Source organism: Salvelinus namaycush, chromosome 20 (assembly GCF_016432855.1).
Source record: "Salvelinus namaycush isolate Seneca chromosome 20, SaNama_1.0, whole genome shotgun sequence".
NCBI lineage: Eukaryota > Metazoa > Chordata > Actinopteri > Salmoniformes > Salmonidae > Salvelinus > Salvelinus namaycush.
The window spans coordinates 14576088-14596158 of NC_052326.1; the positions used below are offsets into that span (position 1 = coordinate 14576088).

Here is a 20071-nt window from a genome sequence, read left to right on the forward strand (position 1 = left end):
TAACATCTGCTAACCATGTGTATGTCACGTTTTTAACTAACATGCTAATAAACCCGCTACAATCACGCAGTACAATGTACATCAAACAGTTTAGCAGTTACACCGGCGGGCCCCGGTGGCAAAAACATTATATAACCGAAAGCTTAATGTGACTTGGAAGAGTTCCAGCACAGATAGAATGATAAGCCAGATATTTCACCGGATGTATAAGTGAAGCATCCGGTTGGCGTTTCCACTCAACTACCAAATATTGTGATGAGAGGACGCCCAGTGGAAGGCAGTGGGAGAAGATGGAGCGAGATGGATTTTGGCCGACATTTTGCACATTTTCTCATCAATGAAACATTTGATTTAAATACAGTTTTCTGTGCCCAAAACTAGAATCTGTTATGAACAGAGTGGACTAAGTTTTGTAGATTTTATCCTTTTCCAAATTAAAAAAAAGTGTTGTTTAGAAGGAGTGCAAGGGTGAATTGACTTAATGCAAACTCTCACTTCACAGAGTAGGCATTCGCTAATGGTAATATGCAAATACATGCTAGAACGCTAGCTCTTAATTGGCTCTGCCCCTCTCCTTGCTTGTTCTGCCCACTATGACTAATTTATTCCCATTGGAAATGACAGACTGTGGTCTATCTTGGGTTAGTTATAAAAATCGTTGGTTCCAGTGCCTTAGTCAGCTAGCTAACATTATTCTCTGAGTAGTTAGCTAGCTGCATTAGCTAGCTAAGTAAGTGAAAGTTAACAATATACAACAAAATATAGCTAGCTCTCTCTCTCGCTCGCTCTCTATCTCTTTGCTGCTTCTCCTTATTTTTCGAATAATTTAATTTGTTCAAAACTGTGAAACTATTGTCTTTCTTTCTCTTTGAGTCAACTACTCCCCACATGTTATGCCCTGCAGTGCTAGCTACGCTTTAAGTACTAAATTCATTCTCTGATCCTTTGATTGGGTGGACAATATGTCAGTTCATTCTGCAAGAGCTCTGATAGGACGTTGTCATAATTACTGTGCAAGTCTATGGAAGGGGGTGAGAACTATGAGCCTCCTAGGTTTTGTATTGAAGTCAATATCCCTAGAGGAGGATGGAAAATAGATGTCCTCCGGCTACACCATGGTGCTACCCAGAGAGTTCTGTTGAGGCTAATGTAGACCTTCACTACAAAACATTGGGTTTTAATCAGTTATTTGTTAACGTGATTATATTAAGTATTGGTTTTCTGAAATTCACTGAGTAGGATGGTCCTTCCCTTCCTCCCCTGAGGAGCCTCCACTAACTCATACTCTCTACAGTACCAACCTCCAGCAATCACACAGGCATTCTTTTTACATGTGTCACCTCGCATGCAGCCAACTCAAAGCCAAATAACTCCTGTTAATGTTTGACATGAAGAGAAGTCGTGTTGAAAGGAGCTGTTAAAGGCAAATCAAAGACCCTGTAGGCTCTGGGCTGCTGATTAGAAGAGGCTCCCCTGTCGCTCATGTGTGCAAACTGGGACTGAGGGGATGTCAGTGGTGGTGTCAGGCTTAATCTTGTTCCACTGTAGTGGAGATCCACATCAGAGGAGCACCTAGCTGAGTTAAAGGTCTAATGTAGGTTACTCTGTGTATATATATATATATATATATATATATATATATATATATATATATATATATATATATATATATATTTATATATATATGTCAGGCTTATATATTAAGCCTGACACCACCACAGCTTAAAATTGTGTGTATATACTGTATATATATATATATATATACACTGCTCAAAAAAATAAAGGGAACACTAAAATAACACATCCTAGATCTGAATGAATGAAATATTCTTATTAAATACTTTTTTCTTTACATAGTTGAATGTGCTGACTTTACATAGTTGAATGTGCTGACAACAAAATCACACAAAAATTATCAATGGAAATCAAATTTATCAACCCATGGAGGTCTGGATTTGGAGTCACACTCAAAATTAAAGTGGAAAACCACACTACAGGCTGATCCAACTTTTATGTAATGTCCTTAAAACAAGTCAAAATGAGGCTCAGTAGTGTGTGTGGCCTCCACGTGCCTGTATGACCTCCCTACAACGCCTGGGCATGCTCCTGATGAGGTGGCGGATGGTCTCCTGAGGGATCTCCTCCCAGACCTGGACTAAAGCATCCGCCAACTCCTGGACAGTCTGTGGTGCAACGTGGCGTTGGTGGATGGAGCGAGACATGATGTCCCAGATGTGCTCAATTGGATTCAGGTCTGGGGAACGGGCGGGCCAGTCCATAGCATCAATGCCTTCCTCTTGCAGGAACTGCTGACACACTCCAGCCACATGAGGTCTAGCATTGTCTTGCATTAGGAGGAACCCAGGGCCAACCGCACCAGCATATGGTCTCACAAGGGGTCTGAGGATCTCATCTCGGTACCTAATGGCAGTCAGGCTACCTCTGGCGAGCACATGGAGGGCTGTGCGGCCCCCCAAAGAAATGCCACCCCACACCATGACTGACCCACCGCCAAACCGGTCATGCTGGAGGATGTTGCAGACAGCAGAACGTTCTCCACGGCGTCTCCAGACTCTGTCACGTCTGTCACATGTGCTCAGTGTGAACCTGCTTTCATCTGTGAAGAGCACAGGGCGCCAGTGGCGAATTTGCCAATCTTGGTGTTCTCTGGCAAATGCCAAACGTCCTGCACTGTGTTGGGCTGTAAGCACAACCCCCACCTGTGAAGTTGGGCCCTCATACCACCCTCATGGAGTCTGTTTCTGACCGTTTGAGCAGACACATGCACATTTGTGGCTTGCTGGAGGTCATTTTGCAGGGCTCTGGCAGTGCTCCTCCTGCTCCTCCTTGCACAAAGGCGGAGGTAGCGGTCCTGCTGCTGGGTTGTTGCCCTCCTACGGCCTCCTCCACGTCTCCTGATGTACTGGCCTGTCTCCTGGTAGCGCCTCCATGCTCTGGACACTACGCTGACAGACACAGCAAACCTTCTTGCCACAGCTCGCATTGATGTGCCATCCTGGATGAGCTGCACTACCTGAGCCACTTGTGTGGGTTGTACACTCCGTCTCATGCTACCACTAGAGTGAAAGCACCGCCAGCATTCAAAAGTGACCAAAACATCAGCCAGGAAGCATAGGAACTGAGAAGTGGTCTGTGGTCACCACCTGCAGAACCACTCCTTTATTGGGGGTGTCTTGCTAATTGCCTATAATTTCCACCTGTTGTCTATTCCATTTGCACAACAGCATGTGAAATTTATTGTCAATCAGTGTTGCTTCCTAAGTGGACAGTTTGATTTCACAGAAGTGTGATTGACTTGGAGTTACATTGTGTTGTTTAAGTGTTCCCTTTATCTTTTTGAGCAGTGTATATATATATACACAATTTTAAGCTCTATACTATACCTGTTCCCACTATGCATAGTTGGATCTTATAGTGTGATCGCCAGCCTTGTCTTAACTACAATGCACAGAAAAAAATACATTGTTTCCACAAGGCATTGGATTGTTGGAAATTAAGTAAACCTCTAACATTTTGCTACTTAACCAAACCCCCTAGGGTCTCCATTTCCATGCTGATTACAGACTAAGCATAATGGAACATTTTTTATTTAAGTGCCTTCCCATGTTGCAAGAGAAGGAAAGATGTTAATTCAACAAGACATCATAGTAGATCCAATGAAGACAATGAATCTCCCTTTTCATACAAGAAAAACGTCATACTGCATGATGCATCTTTCTGGAACTTTCAACTCAGATGACAATGATGTTTAATTGATATTGGAGAGAACATCGAATTAACAAACGATAAGGCATTGAATGGCCCATGTTACCAGTGCAATAAAGCATACAATAAAAAAACAAGCCTGGTATATTTTTAAATCAATATCCAATTTATTTTTCACTTTCATGTATTCCTGAATCATTGCATACTATAGGCCTACAGTACAAATTCTGAAGGTCTGAGTTCTAATAGCATTTATTGCGCAACACACTGGAGCCCTCCTCCTGGTACTCCTGCACCTTCACCCACATGGGCTGGAAGCTGCTGAGGCAGGTGATGATGGAGCCCCCCACCCAGGAGGCAAACTCCCTGTGAGCCCCAGATAGCATCCCGATTATGGAGTCCCTCGGGGCCAGTTTCTCCATCTCTGCCTGGAGCCGCTCCGGGAAACCGCTGAACATCGAGGAGCCGCCACACAGGGCCACGTTGGCCATCAAGGCCGCCTGCCACTCGGGGGCGCACTTCTGCAGGCTGTTCGTGGCCAGGATGTGAACTCCGGGCTGCGACATTCCTGCGTCGGATGGACAGAATAGGATCTCAGGGCCACGGAAGCGCTCGTCGCCCAGGGTAATGGTGGTGCCATCGGGGAGTTGATAGTCCAGAGGTGTGCCTTTGTCCTCAGAACTCAGCTGGGAGACGTAGCAACTCTGCTTCTTCATCTCTTGCACAGAGGACTTTTGCTGGAGAGCACTCCCATGTCCAACGTCGGCCAGTAGTTTGCTCAGATAGTCAGACACACGCTTTCCAGCCAGGTCCATGTGAAATGTGGCATGTGGTAAGCAGTAGCCATTGCACACTGGAGAGACAGAGGTGCAGCCAGCCCCAGAGTCCACCACTAGACCAGTAACCAGTCCATAAGAATACATGGACAGCACAGGCTGGTAACCAACATACATCGCTGGGGCCCCAAACCCTTCAAACAGGAGTTCAGCTGTCTTCTCTCGGTTGGAGATGGGAGAGAAGGCTGGGTCAGTCATCAGGATGCCATGCTCTTCAGGGCAGACTTGCAGCTCCTCATAGAGCACATGGCTCCACAGCTTCTCCAGGGAATCCCAGTCACGTATCATTCCACTGGTGATGGGCCTCTTGAGAATGAGATCGTCTGAGTCCTTGCAGGGAATGTTGTTTCCAAAATAACATTCAGTTTGATCCTTTTTGGACAATCCAACCACTGACCTCAGAACTTTATGGGGCTTCTCATCTCCAGAGAAGCCAGCTTTGATGGAGCCTGATCCTGGGTCGATTACAATAGCCACATTCTGCTTGAAGTCCTCACTGCTATCCACTGCAGTCATTCTTAGACCGTCTGTAATTTGTTTGAACAATGAAAGCAAAAGTTAAAGTTATTTTTCTTTCTCTAGTTGTCCCCAAGCATGTCTGCAACAATCAACTCTTATGAACAGAGACTAATGGTCTGAAAGACTGCTTTATTACTTGAAAAAACATGTTTGTCACAAAACCTGTGACATCACAATGGCATCAATGGCCTTGTAGCATCACCACAGTGCTCCAGTCTGGGTGACTATGGCAACGGATGATCACAGGGTTATTTCTCAGTATTTGTGAACATTAGCTGACAAGGATAGCTTTTCACACACACACACACACACACACACACACACACACACACACACACACACACACACACACACACACACACACACACACACACACACACACACACACACACACACACACACACACACACACACACACGCCTGGTAAATTATGAATATTTTTTTTTTGAGTGGCTGATTCTGTGAGTTGGGCAATCATTACCTACGCCTCTTCAACATCTATAATGGGAGAGAGGATGAATGTTCCCATCCAAACTCATCATAGCACTTACAGGACATTTGATGGCCTGTAGAATCATTGAACTGCTGTAAACCTTGAGGTGAAATGTTTCTGCATCCAGTACATATCATCCCTCACTATGTGATTAAGATAAGGATGAATAATAGAGGCTTCAAGCATTGTATGGACCAGTTTGAACTGGATTCCTCACATGCAATAAACAGGGCATGAGAGTGGTTCTAATTTTGAACATTATTCTGTATTACAGTAACAAGGAAAGTAGGAAACGCACAGACCAAGAGTTGTTACTGAAGGCAGATTTGACCCCCAATAGCACCTTTTACACTACCAATCTGCATTGGGTTAACACACTACATTTTAGTGGAACAGGATCCAGTCACACTGATCTAATTACACACATACACACAGACACACACATACGCACACACACACACACACACACACACACACACACACACACACACACACACACACACACACACACACACACACACACACACACACACACACACACACACACACACACTTATGCATCCAATCCTTCCTATGATGGAGTTAACCTACAAGTGTCACCCCTCCGTGGCTACTGCAGTGGAAGAGTATAATTAGAAGCTGTTTGTTTCTGACCCTTGGGCAACAGAAATATTGGCTGTAGGAGTTAACAGTTCACTGATGTAAGTCACTACTAGCCTGAGAGCACGGGAAGGTATTCACTTTCCATGACATACAAGGGGAGTGATACATGCTCTGGAGAGGGGCCACATGTACTGGACCCTATAAGTACTGGACCCTGTTAGTGAATCCTATTCAATATAAGGTAAATCAATGAGAACCTCTCTGATTAAGACTATCTGTCAATGTAATACAGATATCGCTTCACAATACCCGGTCTCAAAATTGTTAAATCTAACAAAGTAGATGCTCCATCTGCCCCATTGATTCAATGACAACAATGCAGTACTTCATATCATATAAATGTCATTGTACAGGTATACATCACTAATTAATTCAACATTGGTCAGGCCCAATAGCAGTCAAGTCTGCCCACAGTCTGTCATAAACGTCTAGGCTTTAGATGAGCTGTTTTATGGCCGGCTTACGCTCTGCATTGAGTGGATGTTGAATTTAAGAAGTGGAATCAAAGTGGACAGTGCCGTCCTTCAGCTCAGTAAAGCTGATTATGTTCAACCAGATAAGCGTGTTTGTATCAAACAGAAAAATGATTGGTGCCCAAAGGCCTGCACAATGACAGGCATGCAGCCAAATGGCAGAGCTCTCACACTATTCATTTAAATCTCCCACAGTCTATTTACATATAGCAGGTACTGTATATTGGTATGCCAGGATCCTCTGGGCTATTTTTGGCTCCCGCTTTGACGGTTTTATATAGTATATGGTGATGAATATCCATGGTCAGTGTGTGCAACCAAGAGAAACTGATTGCATCCTAATGATGATAAGAATGATGACGAGGGTATTAATGAAAAGGACAAATACACCAACCATGTCATAAACAAATGAATTGTAACATTTTATATGGTCCATGCCTAAGGACACTCAGCAAAGCTTTCACCCATTGCTTTTAAGGATAATTGACCAAGGTAATAGCTTTCCAATCTGACTCCTAAGGCTACAAACAGAGCTTTAAAAGAACTAAATTATTAAGCGGCTCTAATTATAGCAAATAAAGAGATCCTTGCCGTGCATAAAACAATGTCTAATTCCTTACTAACTGTCATTGTTTGGGAGATTTTCAAATAACTCCTGTGGGAAGAAGAAAAAAAAACATGGCGGAAAAGTCAGAGCATAACAATTGCAATCTGGCAGTTATAGTATATTTCTGACACTTCTAATCAAGCATCAGCAAACTATTAGATTAGACATCCACCTGCTGGAGGCCCTTTTTATACATGAATTCAGTTGCACTTCAGGCTCTGCATTATCCCACGCATCCCATTCTTTCCAGACAGATTATACAGTACAGGTTATGTTCCTGTAGTCCACAATCAGCTTCTTGGTTTTGCAGAGAGTTGAGAGAGAGGTAGTTGTCCTGGCACTACACTGCCAGGGCTCATTCCTCCTCCCTATAGGCTGTCATTGCTGTTGGTTATCAGGCCTACAACAGTGGTGTCCTCAGAAAGTTTAATGATCGAGTAGTAGTCTTGCATTATGTTATTTGTCATATGCTTTATAAACAACAGGTGTAGACTAACAGTGAAATGCTTACGGGTCCTTTCCAACAATGCAAAGATAATGAAAATAGAGAAATAATAGAAAAGTAAAACAAGTAATTATAAAGGTAATAATAAACACAATGAGAAATTATAACTTGGCTATATACACGGGGTACCAGTAAAGAGTAGGGGTACGAGGTAATTGAGGTAGATATGTACATATAACTATGAATACACTGACACATAATAAAGAGTAGCAGCAGCATATGTGATGAGTCAAAACGTTAGTGCAAAAAGGATCAATGCAAAATGAAAGCTGAAATGTCTTGAGTCAATAAGAATTCATCCCTTTGTTATGGCAAGCCTAAATCAGAACAGGAGTAAAAATGTGTTTAACAAGTCAAATAATAAGTTGCTTGGACTCACTCTGTGTGCAATAATAGTGTTTAACATGATTTTTGACTACCTCATCTCTGTACCCCACACGTACAATTATCTGTAAGGTCTCTCAGTCGATCAGTGAATTTCGAACAGATTCAACCACAAAGACCAGGGAGGTTTTCCAATGCCTCACAAAGAAGGGCACCTATTGGTAAACCAGACATTGAATATCTGTTTGAGCATGGTGAAGTTATTCATTACACTTTGAATGGTGTATCAATACACCGAGACACTATAGAGATACAGGAGTCCTTCCTAACTCAGTTGCTGGAGAGGAAGGAAACTGCTCAGGGATTTCACCATAGGCCAATGGTGACTTTAAACAGTTACAGAAGTTAATGGCTGTTATAGGAGAAAACTGAGGATGGATCAACAACATTGTAGTTACTCCACAATACAAATATTCCAAAACATGCACCCTTTCTGCAGTAAGGCATTAAAGTAAAACTGCAAAGAATATAGCAATAATATTTACTTTTTGTCAAATCCAACACAACACATCACTGAGTACCACTCTCCATATTTTCAAGCATTGTGGTGGCTGCATCATGTTATGGGTATGCTTGTAATCATTAAAGACTAGGGAGGTTTTTAGGATAAAAATTAACCAAATGGAGCTAAGCACAGGCAAAACCCTAGAGGAAAACCTGATTCAGTCTGCTTTCCAACAGACACTGGGAGACAAATTAATCTTTCCGCAGGACAATAACCTAAAATACAAGGCTGAATATACACTGAAGTTGCCAAGATGGCATTGAATGTTCCTGGGTGGCCTAGTTACAGTTTTGACTTAAATTGGCTTGGAAATATATGGCTAGACTTGAAAATGGCTGTCTAGCAATGATCAACAACCAACTTGACAGAGCTTGAAGAATAAATAAAAAAATAATGCTAATATTGTACAATCCAGGTGTACAAAGCTCTTAGAGACTTACCCAGAAAGACATTGACTCAGGGGTGTGAATACTTATGTAAATGAGATATGTCATTTTCATTTTCAATGAATGTGCAAAAAATTATAAAAACATGTTTTTACTTGGTCATTATGCAGTATTGTGTGTAAATGGGTGAGGAAAAAAAATATATTTAATCTATTTTGAATTCAGGCTGTAACACAAGAAAATGTAGAATAAATCAAGGGGTATGACTATTTTCTCAAGGCACTATATGTGAAAATGCTATTCATTGACTGCAGTTCAGCATTCAACACTATTGTTCCCTCCAAGCTCGACACCAAGCTCAGAGCCCTGGGTCTGGGAACCAGATCCTGGACTTCCTGACACGCAGACCACTGCCTATGAAGATTGGCAACAAAACCTCCTCCACACTGACTCTTAACACAGGGACCCCCCAGGGGTGTGTCCTCAGTCCTCTGACGTACTCTCTGTTCATCTACGACTGCGTGGCTTTGCACGACACCAACTCCATCATCAAGTTTGCTGACGACACCACGGTTGTAGGCCTGATAACCAACAATGACGAGTTAGCTTATAGGGAGTAGGTAAGTTAACTGGCATTATGGTATCATGACAACAACCTCTCCCACAACGTCAGCTAAACAAACAAGTTGATTGTTGGCTTCAGGAAGCAGAGGAGGGAACATGCCCCAATCCACGTCAACGAGACTCCAGTAGAGAGAGTCACAAGTTTTAAGTTCCTCTACGTCCACATCAATGAGGACTTGACATGGACCAACAACACCACCGCTCTTGTCAAGAGGGCGCAACAACATCTCTACTTCCTAAAGTGGCTGAAGAAATTCGGCATGCCGCCAAAGGTCCTCTCCAAATGCTACCGGTGCACCATTGAGAACGTCCTGACCGGTTGCATCACAGCCTGGTACAGAAATAGCTCCGTCCATGACTCCAAGGCAATTCAGTGGGTGGTGAAGACGGCCCAGTACATCTGGGCCATCTGGACCATGCTCCCACCCACCCAGGACAAATGGTGCCTGAGGAAAGCCCGCAGCATCATCAAAGACCCCACACACCCCAGCCACGTGCTGTTGTCTCCCTTATCGTCGGGCTGACAGTATAGGAGCACGAGGTCTGATACCAACAGGCTCAGAGACTATTTCTATCTACAAGCCACCAGACTGCAGAACATTTGAGCTGGACTGACCACTTGCTCTGTTTCTCCGCATCTTAGCACACATGCACTCCTCCTCATGCACACACCCACACATACATACTTTAAAAGTTGCGAGCTTACACCACGGGACTTAGAGGTACCCAGCGTCACGGCTTCATTGCTCCAGACCACCACAAGGGGGAGTTAGAGCACTCATTATGCATTTGGGTCCCAAGGTTTTTATATGACCAATCATATCGAGTGGTTCCAATGATGAATATGACGCGAGCCACCCATCACTGGGTGAAGATGGCTAACAAAACATTACGGTGGAACCAAATGTAAGTAGTTATAACGTCATAACGAGTCAAGCAAAAAATGTACAATTGAGAGGAATATGTTAGTTAATGTAGAGACAAACGTTTGTGCATATTTCTTTGTCATAAAGTTAATTTACAAAAATCGCTATTTAGCAAGTTATCTGACTAGCTAACATTAGCCAGCTAGCTAGTGTTGTGACATGATAATTAATTTGTAGTTTGTGTTTTCGGGACTCCTGAGAAAACCAGCAAACCAGGCTGTCGTCTTGTGAAACAGTGGATGTAAAGAATCTAGCTAGCTAAAGCATTTACTGCAAATTGAATGTACAATTGTGTTAGCTTGCCTTGCAATGCAGTTGAAGTAACACAGTTAGCTAACTATTTACTTGCTTATTGTGTAGTGGAGGAGAAAAATAACTGTATGCCTATAGATGTGTAGCTAGCTACAGTATGTAGCCAATATTTGTAAGGACCCTAAAACTGTCACGCCCTGACCGTAGAGATCCTTTTTCTGTCTCTATTTTGGTTGGTCAGGGCGTGAGTTTGGGTGGGCATTCTATGTCTGGTGTTCTATGTTGTTTATTTCTTTGTGTTTGGCCGTGTGTGGTTCTCAATCAGAGGCAGCTGTCTATTGTTGTCTCTGATTGAGAACCATATTTAGGTAGCCTGTTTTCCAACTTTGAGTTGTGGGTGATTATTTTCTGTTTAGTGTTTGTCGTCACCTTTCAGAACTGTTCGTTTGTCGTGTGTTGTTTTGTTAGAGTGTTCAGATTTATTAAAGATACGTATTTATGAATACTTACCACACTGTACCTTGGTCCTCTTCTCCTTCTCCAGACGACGTACGTTACAAAAACGTTAGGTTCTGAACTAATATTCATACCAGTCTGTGAACCTCAGCTATCATGGTTGTTGTATCAACTTCAAGTCTGAATGGCATTAATGAAGCCTATGGATAGAGTAAAATATAATAACTATATACATGTACTGTAGGTATTACCACACATGAGATCCCCACATTGTAGCCTGTACATTGAATATATTCACTGACCATGTACTCTTCCTTGGCAAATAAAGGTGCGGTTCAGGTATGAACCTCTGAGACATTCTTTTTCAGTCATTTCAAACTCCATTCTTTGAATGATGCTGTGTCTGCATGTATGTATTACAATTATACACTTCAAAAGTGTTTGCCACTCCTGCTCCTGGGACATCAATGATTACACATTGTAACTATGCAATAGACTAGAAACATGACTTAAGTAAAGGCTGATTTGTAATTCAAATATACACAACACACACGTATACATTCATGCTACACACATCACAACTGCTGATACCAGACTCTTATTATTCTGCTCAATTTATATGCTTGGTCCCATCCCCCCTTCCTCAACACAGTTGTAAATATTGGACTATAACTAGTTCCATCCTGTATTATATTAAAATGTCATCCACACGCAATCTCAATCGTACTCCACACTGCCCTTTACATTTACATTTACATTTAAGTCATTTAGCAGACGCTCTTATCCAGAGCGACTTACAAATTGGTGCATTCACCTTATGATATCCAGTGGAACAGCCACTTTACAATAGTGCATCTAAATCTTTTAAGGGGGGGGGGGGGGAGGGGGGTTAGAAGGATTACTTTATCCTATCCTAGGTATTCCTTAAAGAGGTGGGGAATTTCCCTTTCCCACCTGGACAAAAGGAACACCTACGTGAGAATGCTGTTCATTGACTACAGCTCAGCATTCAACACCATAGTGCCCACAAAGCTCATCACTAAGCTAAGGACCCTGGGACTAAACACCTCCCTCTTCAACTGGATCCTGGACTTTCTGACGGCCCGCCCCCAGGCGGTGAGGGTAGGCAACAACACATCTGCCACGCTGATCCTCAACACTAGGGCCGCTCAGGGGTGTGTACGTAATCCCCTCCTGTACTCCCTGTTCACCCACGTCTGCGTAGCCAAACACGACTCCAACACCATCATTAAGTTCGCTGACGACACAACAGTGGTAGGCCTGATCACCGACAACGATGAGACAGCCTATAGGGAGGAGGTCAGAGATCTCTTATTTTTGTTGTATTGTCGTGAAGGAACCTGCATGTAAGCAGTTCGTTGTACGATGTATACAGTACCATTGAATAGATCTTACCACAGGCTCCTCCTGTTTCAGCCTCTGCCTATAATTGGTTAGCACAGGAGGTTGGTGGAACCTTAAATGGGGAGGACAGGCTCGTGGTAATGGCTGGAACAGAATTAGTGGAATGGTATCAAATACATGTATTACGTGTGATGGCATTCCATTTGCTCTGTTACAGCCATTATTATGAACCGTCCTCCCCTGGTGGGTAGCAACAGGATAGAGGCCTGATCTGATTTGCCAAAGGGGAGATGAGGGAGTGCCTTATATCCTTCCTGAAAGGGGGAATAACAGTGGTCGTGAGAAATAATAGCAAAAACATTCTGTACGAAGAAAGTGTAACGATGTACGCTGAGAGTCGGGAAGCAAGTTCAGGGAGTGAATACATTTAATTAATAAATGAACAAAACAAGAAACACAAACAGCGCACCAACATGAAACAGAAACAATGACGACTGGGGAAGAAACCAAAGGGAGTGACATATAAAGGGCAGGTAATCAAGGAGATGATGGAGTCCAGATGATGCGCAGATGCGCATAATGATGGTGACCAGTGTGCGCCATAACGAGCAGCCTGGCGAGCTAGAGGCCGGAGAGGGAGAATTAAGGTGAAAATACAAAACTAAATAGCAAAGTTGAGGAGGAGCTGGCAAAAAAGGGCACCATCCACTTCACCTACTTTAAAAAATGCTTTCTAAAAGCCTTTCAAAGGCTTTAAAAAATGCATTTGCCGAAAGACGTGGCCTTTTGAGCAGTGAACCACTATAGCAGAGGTGAAGTTGTGTTCCTGCCAGGGGCACTCCCCCAGCGGGGTCCATCTCCACAGTACAGTCGATTGAGGTTAGCAGAGGATGTTCCCACATCGGCCGACCCATCCCAAAATCAGTGTCCAGTCGACAGAACAAATGTTCCTGACAGTCAGGAATAGTAACCTGTGTCTCCCTCTGAGTGAGCTGGACCGTTAAGTAGTGTCTGACGCTCGGTGGCGACCGTCTGTGTACCCTTGGGCGAGGGGCAGGTCAGCCATGTAATAATGAGTGCACCACCACCCGCCTGCCTTCCCGCCGCCATGACTCAGGGGAGGAACACATCATGCTGTGGCACCACAAACTAGGCTCCTAGGTTTCCTACTGAGTACCCAAATGGTTTTCGTTTACTGCTAAATGTGAAAATGGATTAGTGGTGCAAGAGGTGTAAATTAATGCTTTTTACATCAAGTATCTAAGCTATACATTTTGTACGTTCTTTATGTCTAATAAATCATTGTGTGTTTATTTAATGAAAATAACTCTAAACATATTTTTTATCATTTATTTCCCTGAGCCTCCTTTTGCCATTGAAATGCTCCGTCTGATCATGTGGGTGTGTTGATACAAATATATATAATTTATTTACATACACAGCCCTGATAGGATTGCCTAGACTTTGCCAACCCCACTTAGCCCTTCAAAGTTTTTCTCCAAAAAGCGCTTACTCGAAAAGGGCATTATCATAATCTTCACAATTTCAGAGTATTATTTCAACCTCATAGCGTGGAAACATAGAGAAAAAAAAGAAGAGGAAATCCCATGTTTGACTGCACTGGCCCTTTAAATAAAAAAATCATAATGATAAGATTTGAAACTGTGTGGACTAGGCTGGGGTAAGCTGAATAAAGATCCATATAGTACATCAAATCAAATCAAATCAAAGTATATTTGTCACTTGCGCCGAATACAACAGGTGTAGACCTTACAGTGAAATGCTAACTTACAGGCTCTAACCAATAGTGCAAAAATGGTATTAGGTGAACAATAGGTAGGTAAAGAAATAAAAACAACAGTAATGCTCACAATGCAAATAGTCCGGGTAGCCATTTGATTACCTGTTCAGGAGTCTTATGGCTTTGGGGTAAAAACTGTTGAGAAGCCTTTTGGTGCTAGACTTGGCACTCCGGTACCGCTTGCCATGTGGTAGTAGAGAGAACAGTCTATGACTGGGGTGGCTGGGGTCTTTAACAATTTTTAGGGCCTTCCTCTGACACCGCCTGGTGTATTGGTCCTGGATGGCAGGCAGCTTAGCCCCAGTGATGTACTGGGCCATACGCACTACCTTTTGTAGTGCCTTGCGATCAGAGGCCGAGCAATTGCCGTACCAGGCAGTGATGCAACCAGTCAGGATGCTCTCGATGTTGCAGCTGTAGAACCTTTTGAGGATCTCAGGACCCATGCCAAATCTTTTTAGTTTCCTGAGGGGGAATAGGCTTTGTCGTGCCCTCTTCACGACTGTCTTAGTGTGTTTGGACCATTCTAGTTTGTTGTTGATGTGGACACCAAGGAACTTGAAGCTCTCAACCTGCTCCACTACAGCCCCGTCGATGAGAATGGGGGCGTGCTCGGTCCTCCTTTTCCTGTACTCCACAATCATCTCCTTAGTCTTGGTTACGTTGAGGGATAGGTTGTTGTTCTGGCACCACCCGGCCAGGTCTCTGACCTCCTCCCTATAGGCTGTCTCGTCGTTGTCGGTGATCAGGCCTACCACTGTTGTGTCGTCTGCAAACTTAATGATGGTGTTGGAGTCGTGCCTGGCCATGCAGTCGTGGGTGAACAGGGAATACAGGAGGGGACTGAGCACGCACCTCTGGGGAGCTCCAGTGTTGAGGATCAGCTTGGCAGATGTGTTGCTACCTACCCTCACCACCTGAGGGCGGCCCGTCAGGAAGTCCAGGATCCAGTTGCAGAGGGAGGTGTTTAGTCCCAGGATCCTTAGCTTAGTGATTAGCTTTGAGGGTACAATGGTGTTGAACGCTGAGCTGTAGTCAATGAACAGCATTCTCACGTAAGTGTTCCTTTTGTCCAGGTGGGAAAGGGCAGTGTGGAGTGCAATAGAGATTGCATCATCTGTGGATCTGTTTGGGCGGTATGCAAATTGGAGTGTGTCTAGGGATTCTGGGATAATGGTGTTGATGTGAGCTATTACCAACCTTTCAAAGCACTTCATGGCTACGGACGTGAGTGCTACGGGTCTGTAGTCATTTAGGCAGGTTGCCTTTGTGTTCTTGTGTACAGGGACTATGGTGGTCTGCTTGAAACATGTTGGTATTACAGACTCAAACAGGGACATGTTGAAAATGTCAGCACATGCCCGGAGCACACGTCCTGGTAATCCGTCTGGCCCCACAGCCTTGTGTATGTTGACCTGTTTAATGGTCTTACTCGCATCGGCTACAGAGAGCGTGATCACACAGTCGTCCGGAACAGCTGATGCTCTCATGCATGCCTCAGTGTTGCTTGCCTCGAAGCGAGCATGGAAGTGATGGGCAGGGCATAGCAGGATTTCTTGTAAGCTTCCGGGTTAGAGTCCTGCATTATGAAAGCGGCAGCTCTACCCTTTAGCTCAGTGGGAATGTTGCCTGTAATCCATGGCTTCTGGTTGGGGTATGTACGTACAGTCACTGTGGGGACGACGTCCTCGATGGAATTGCATAAGATTACTCATTTTAGGACATTTTGCATAGTTGACGTTTTAACATTTTGTCTCACTGTTGAAATGCCTTTGATGTTGGTGTTACATATCAAAGAGAATATCTCTTTCTTTCTTTCTCAATAACAGTACGCCCTTAAATACAGGTGGTACTCATAGCTGTTTAATGTGGTCAAACTGAGAGAAAACGCTCAGCAATAGTTTAAATACAATTTAACCTCTCTGGGATCGTTCGGGACGCTAGCGTCCCACCTCACCAACAGCCAGTGAAATTGCAGGGCGCCAAATTCAAACAACAGAAATCTCATAATTAAAATTCCTCAAACATACAAGTATTTCACACCATTTTAAAGATACACTTCTCGTTAATCCAACCACAGTGTCCGATTTCAAAAAGGCTTTACGGCTAAAGCACAACATATCATTATGTTAGGACAGCGCCTAGTCACAGAAAGCATTCTGCCATTTTCCAACCAAAGAGAGCTGTCACAAAAGCAGAAATATAGATCAAATTAATCACTAACCTTTGACGATCTTCATCAGATGACACTCCCAGGACTCAATGTTACACAATACATGTATGTTTTTTTCGATAATGTGCATATTTATATCCAAAAACCTCAGTTTACATTGGCGCCATGTTCAGAAATGCCTCCAAAACATCCGGAGAAATTGCAGAGAGCCACACCAAATAACAGAAATACTCATCATAAACTTTGATGAAAGATACATGTTTTACATAGAATTAAAGATAACCTTGTTCTTAATGCAACCGCTGTGTCAGATTTCAAAAAAGCTTTACGGCAAAAGCACAATATTCAATAATCTGAGTACAGCGTTCAGCCACCAAAGCAAGCCATACAGTTACCCGCCAAATTGTGGAGTCAACAAAAGTCAGAAATAGCATTATAAATCTTCACTTACCTTTGCTGATCTTCGTCGGAATACACTCCCAGGACTCCCACTAAATATGGACGATTACGTCCATATTTATGTCCAAATACCTCCGTTTTGTTCGCGCGTTTAGTTCACTATTCCAAAGGCACAATGCGCGAGCGCAAAATCCAGACGAAAAGTCAAAAGAGTTCCATTACAGTTTGTAGAAACATGTCAAACGATGTTAACAATCAATCCTTAGGGTCTTTTTATAATAAATCTTCAATAATATTCCAACCGGACAAAAGCTAGCGTATTCATTACAGAGGAAAAAGAAGGAACGGCGCGCCCGGTTGACTGCGCAGTAAACAACTCATTGGCCTCAGCCTAGTCCACTTGTTGAAACAGCTCTTATTCGACCCCCTTCCACAATAGAAGCCTCAAACAACTTTCTAAAGACTGTTGACATCTGCTGGAAGCCTTGGGAAGTGCAATCTGGCCCCATAGACACAGCATATTGGATGGGCAATCACTTAACTTCTTCGGGGTAGGGGGCAGCATTTTCACCTTTGGATAAATAGCATGCCCAAATTAAACTGCCTGCTACTCATCCCCGGAATATAAGATATGCATATTATTAGTAGATTTGGATAGAAAACACTCTGAGGTTTCTAAAACTGTTTGAATCGTGTCCGTGAGTATAACAGAACTTATGTAGCAGGCAAAACCCCGAGGACAAACCATTCAGATTTTTTTTTCTTTTGAGGTCACTGTCTTTTCAATGAGATTTCATTGGGACACCAGATTTCTAAGGGACTTGTTTGCAGTTCCTACCACTTCCACTGGATGTCACCAGTCTTTGGAAATTGGTTGAGGTTTTCCTTTGTGTAATGATGAAGTACGGCCATCTTAAATGTGGGTCACTTGAAGTATATTGTTTGAGAGAGGGACATTACCAGAAAAGTTGCGTCAGTTTGTTTTCTTTTTGTATTGAACACAGATCATCCCATCTTCAATTTGTGGCCTGCTGGAGGTCATTTTGCAGGGCTCTGGCAGTGCTCCTCCTGCTCAAAGTCGGAGGTAGCGGTCCTGCTGCTGGGTTGTTTCCCTCCTACGGCCTCCTCCACGTCTCCTGATGTACTGGCCTGTCTCCTGGTAGCGCCTCCATGCTCTGGACACTACGCTGACAGACACAGCAAACCTTCTTGCCACAGCTCGCATTGATGTGCCATCCTGGATGAGCTGCACTACCTGAGCCACTTGTGTGGGTTGTAGACTCCGTCTCATGCTACCACTAGAGTGAGAGCACCACCAGCATTCAAAAGTGACCAAAACATCAGCCAGGAAGCATAGGAACTGAGAAGTGGTCTGTGGTCACCACCTGCAGAATCACTCCTTTCTTGGGGGTGTCTTGCTAATTGCCTATAATTTCCACCTTTTGTCTATTCCATTTGCACAACAGCATGTGAAATTTATTGTCAATCAGTGTTGCTTCCTAAGTGGACAGTTTGATTTCACAGAAGTGTGATTGACTTGGAGTTGCATTGTGTTGTTTAAGTGTTCCCTTTATTTTTTTGAGCAGTGTATTTTGTAGTGACGTTGCACAAGTTGGAAGCTGTGTTTTTCTGGATGAAACGCGCCAAATAAATTGACATTTTGGATATATATCGACGGAATTAATCGAACAAAAGGACCATTTGTGATGTTTATGGGACATATTGGAGTGCCAACAAAAGAAGTTCGTCAAAGGTAAGAATGAATTATATTTTTATTTCTGCGTTTTGTGTCGTGTTGAAATATGCTACTCTCTTTGTTTACTGTTGTGCTATCATCAGATAATAGCATCTTATGCTTTCGCCGAAAAGCCTTTTTGAAATCTGACATGTTGGCTGGATTCACAACGAGTGTAGCTTTAATTTGGTATCTTACATGTGTGATTTAATGAAAGTTTGATTTTTATATAATTTTATTTGAATATGGCGCTCTGTATTTTCCCTGGCCATTACGTTATTGGCCATTACGATTACGTCCCACCTACCCCAGAGAGGTTAAATGAAACTACAAACCTCAGATTTCCCACTTCCTGGTTGGATTTGTCTCAGGTTTTCGCCTGCCATATGAGTTCTGTTATACTCACAGACATTATTTTAACAGTTTTGGAAACTTTAGAGTGCTTTCTGTCCAAATCTACTACTTATATGCATATCATAGCTTCTGGGCCTGGGTAACAAGCAGTTTACTCTGGGCACCTTATTCATCCAAGCTACTCAATACTGCCCCCCTTTCCCAAAGAAGATCCCACCCAACTAAATTAGACGTTACTGTTAGGTGACCTAAACTGGGACATGCTTAACACCCCGGCCGTCCTACAATCTAAGATAGATGCCCTCAATCTCACACAATTTATCAATGAACCTACCAGGTACAACCCCAAATCCGTAAACATGAGCACCCAAATATCATCCTGACCAACTTGCCCTCCAAATACAACTCTGCTGTTTTCAACCAGGATCTCAGCGATCACTGCCTCATTGCCTGCGTCCGTTATGGGTCCGCGGTCAAACGACCACCCCTCATCACTGTCAAACGCTCCCTAAAACACTTCTGCGAGCAGGCCTTTCTAATCGACCTGGCCCGGGTATCCTAGAAGGATATTGACCTCATCCTGTCAGTAGAGGATGCCTGGTTGTTCTTCAAAAGTGCCTTCCTCACCATCTTAAATAAGCATGCCCCTTTTATAAAATGTAGAACTAAGAACAGATATAGCCCTTGGTTCACTCCAGACTTGACTGCCCTTGACCAGCACAAAAACATCCTGTGGCGCACTGCACTAGCTTCGAATAGTCCCCACAACATGAAACTTTTCAGTGAAGTCAGGAACCAATATACACAGTCAGTTAGAAAAGCAAAGGCTACCTTTTTCAAACACAAATTTGCATCCTGCAGCACTAATTCCAAAAAGTTTTGGGACACT

General features: G+C 43.3%; 1 protein-coding gene and 1 pseudogene across 1 annotated transcript; one reads left to right on the top strand and one right to left on the bottom strand.

The window, feature by feature from the left end:
- Nucleotides 1-3968: 3968 nt before the first annotated feature.
- Nucleotides 3969-5078, bottom strand: LOC120065598 (actin-3-like). The gene has a single exon (XM_039016661.1). The coding sequence runs from the start codon at nucleotides 5076-5078 to the stop codon at nucleotides 3969-3971; it is 1110 nt and encodes a 369-aa protein (XP_038872589.1).
- A 2310-nt stretch (nucleotides 5079-7388) lies between these two features.
- LOC120065599 overlaps nucleotides 7389-20071 on the top strand; it is a 45730-nt pseudogene continuing 33047 nt past the window's right edge.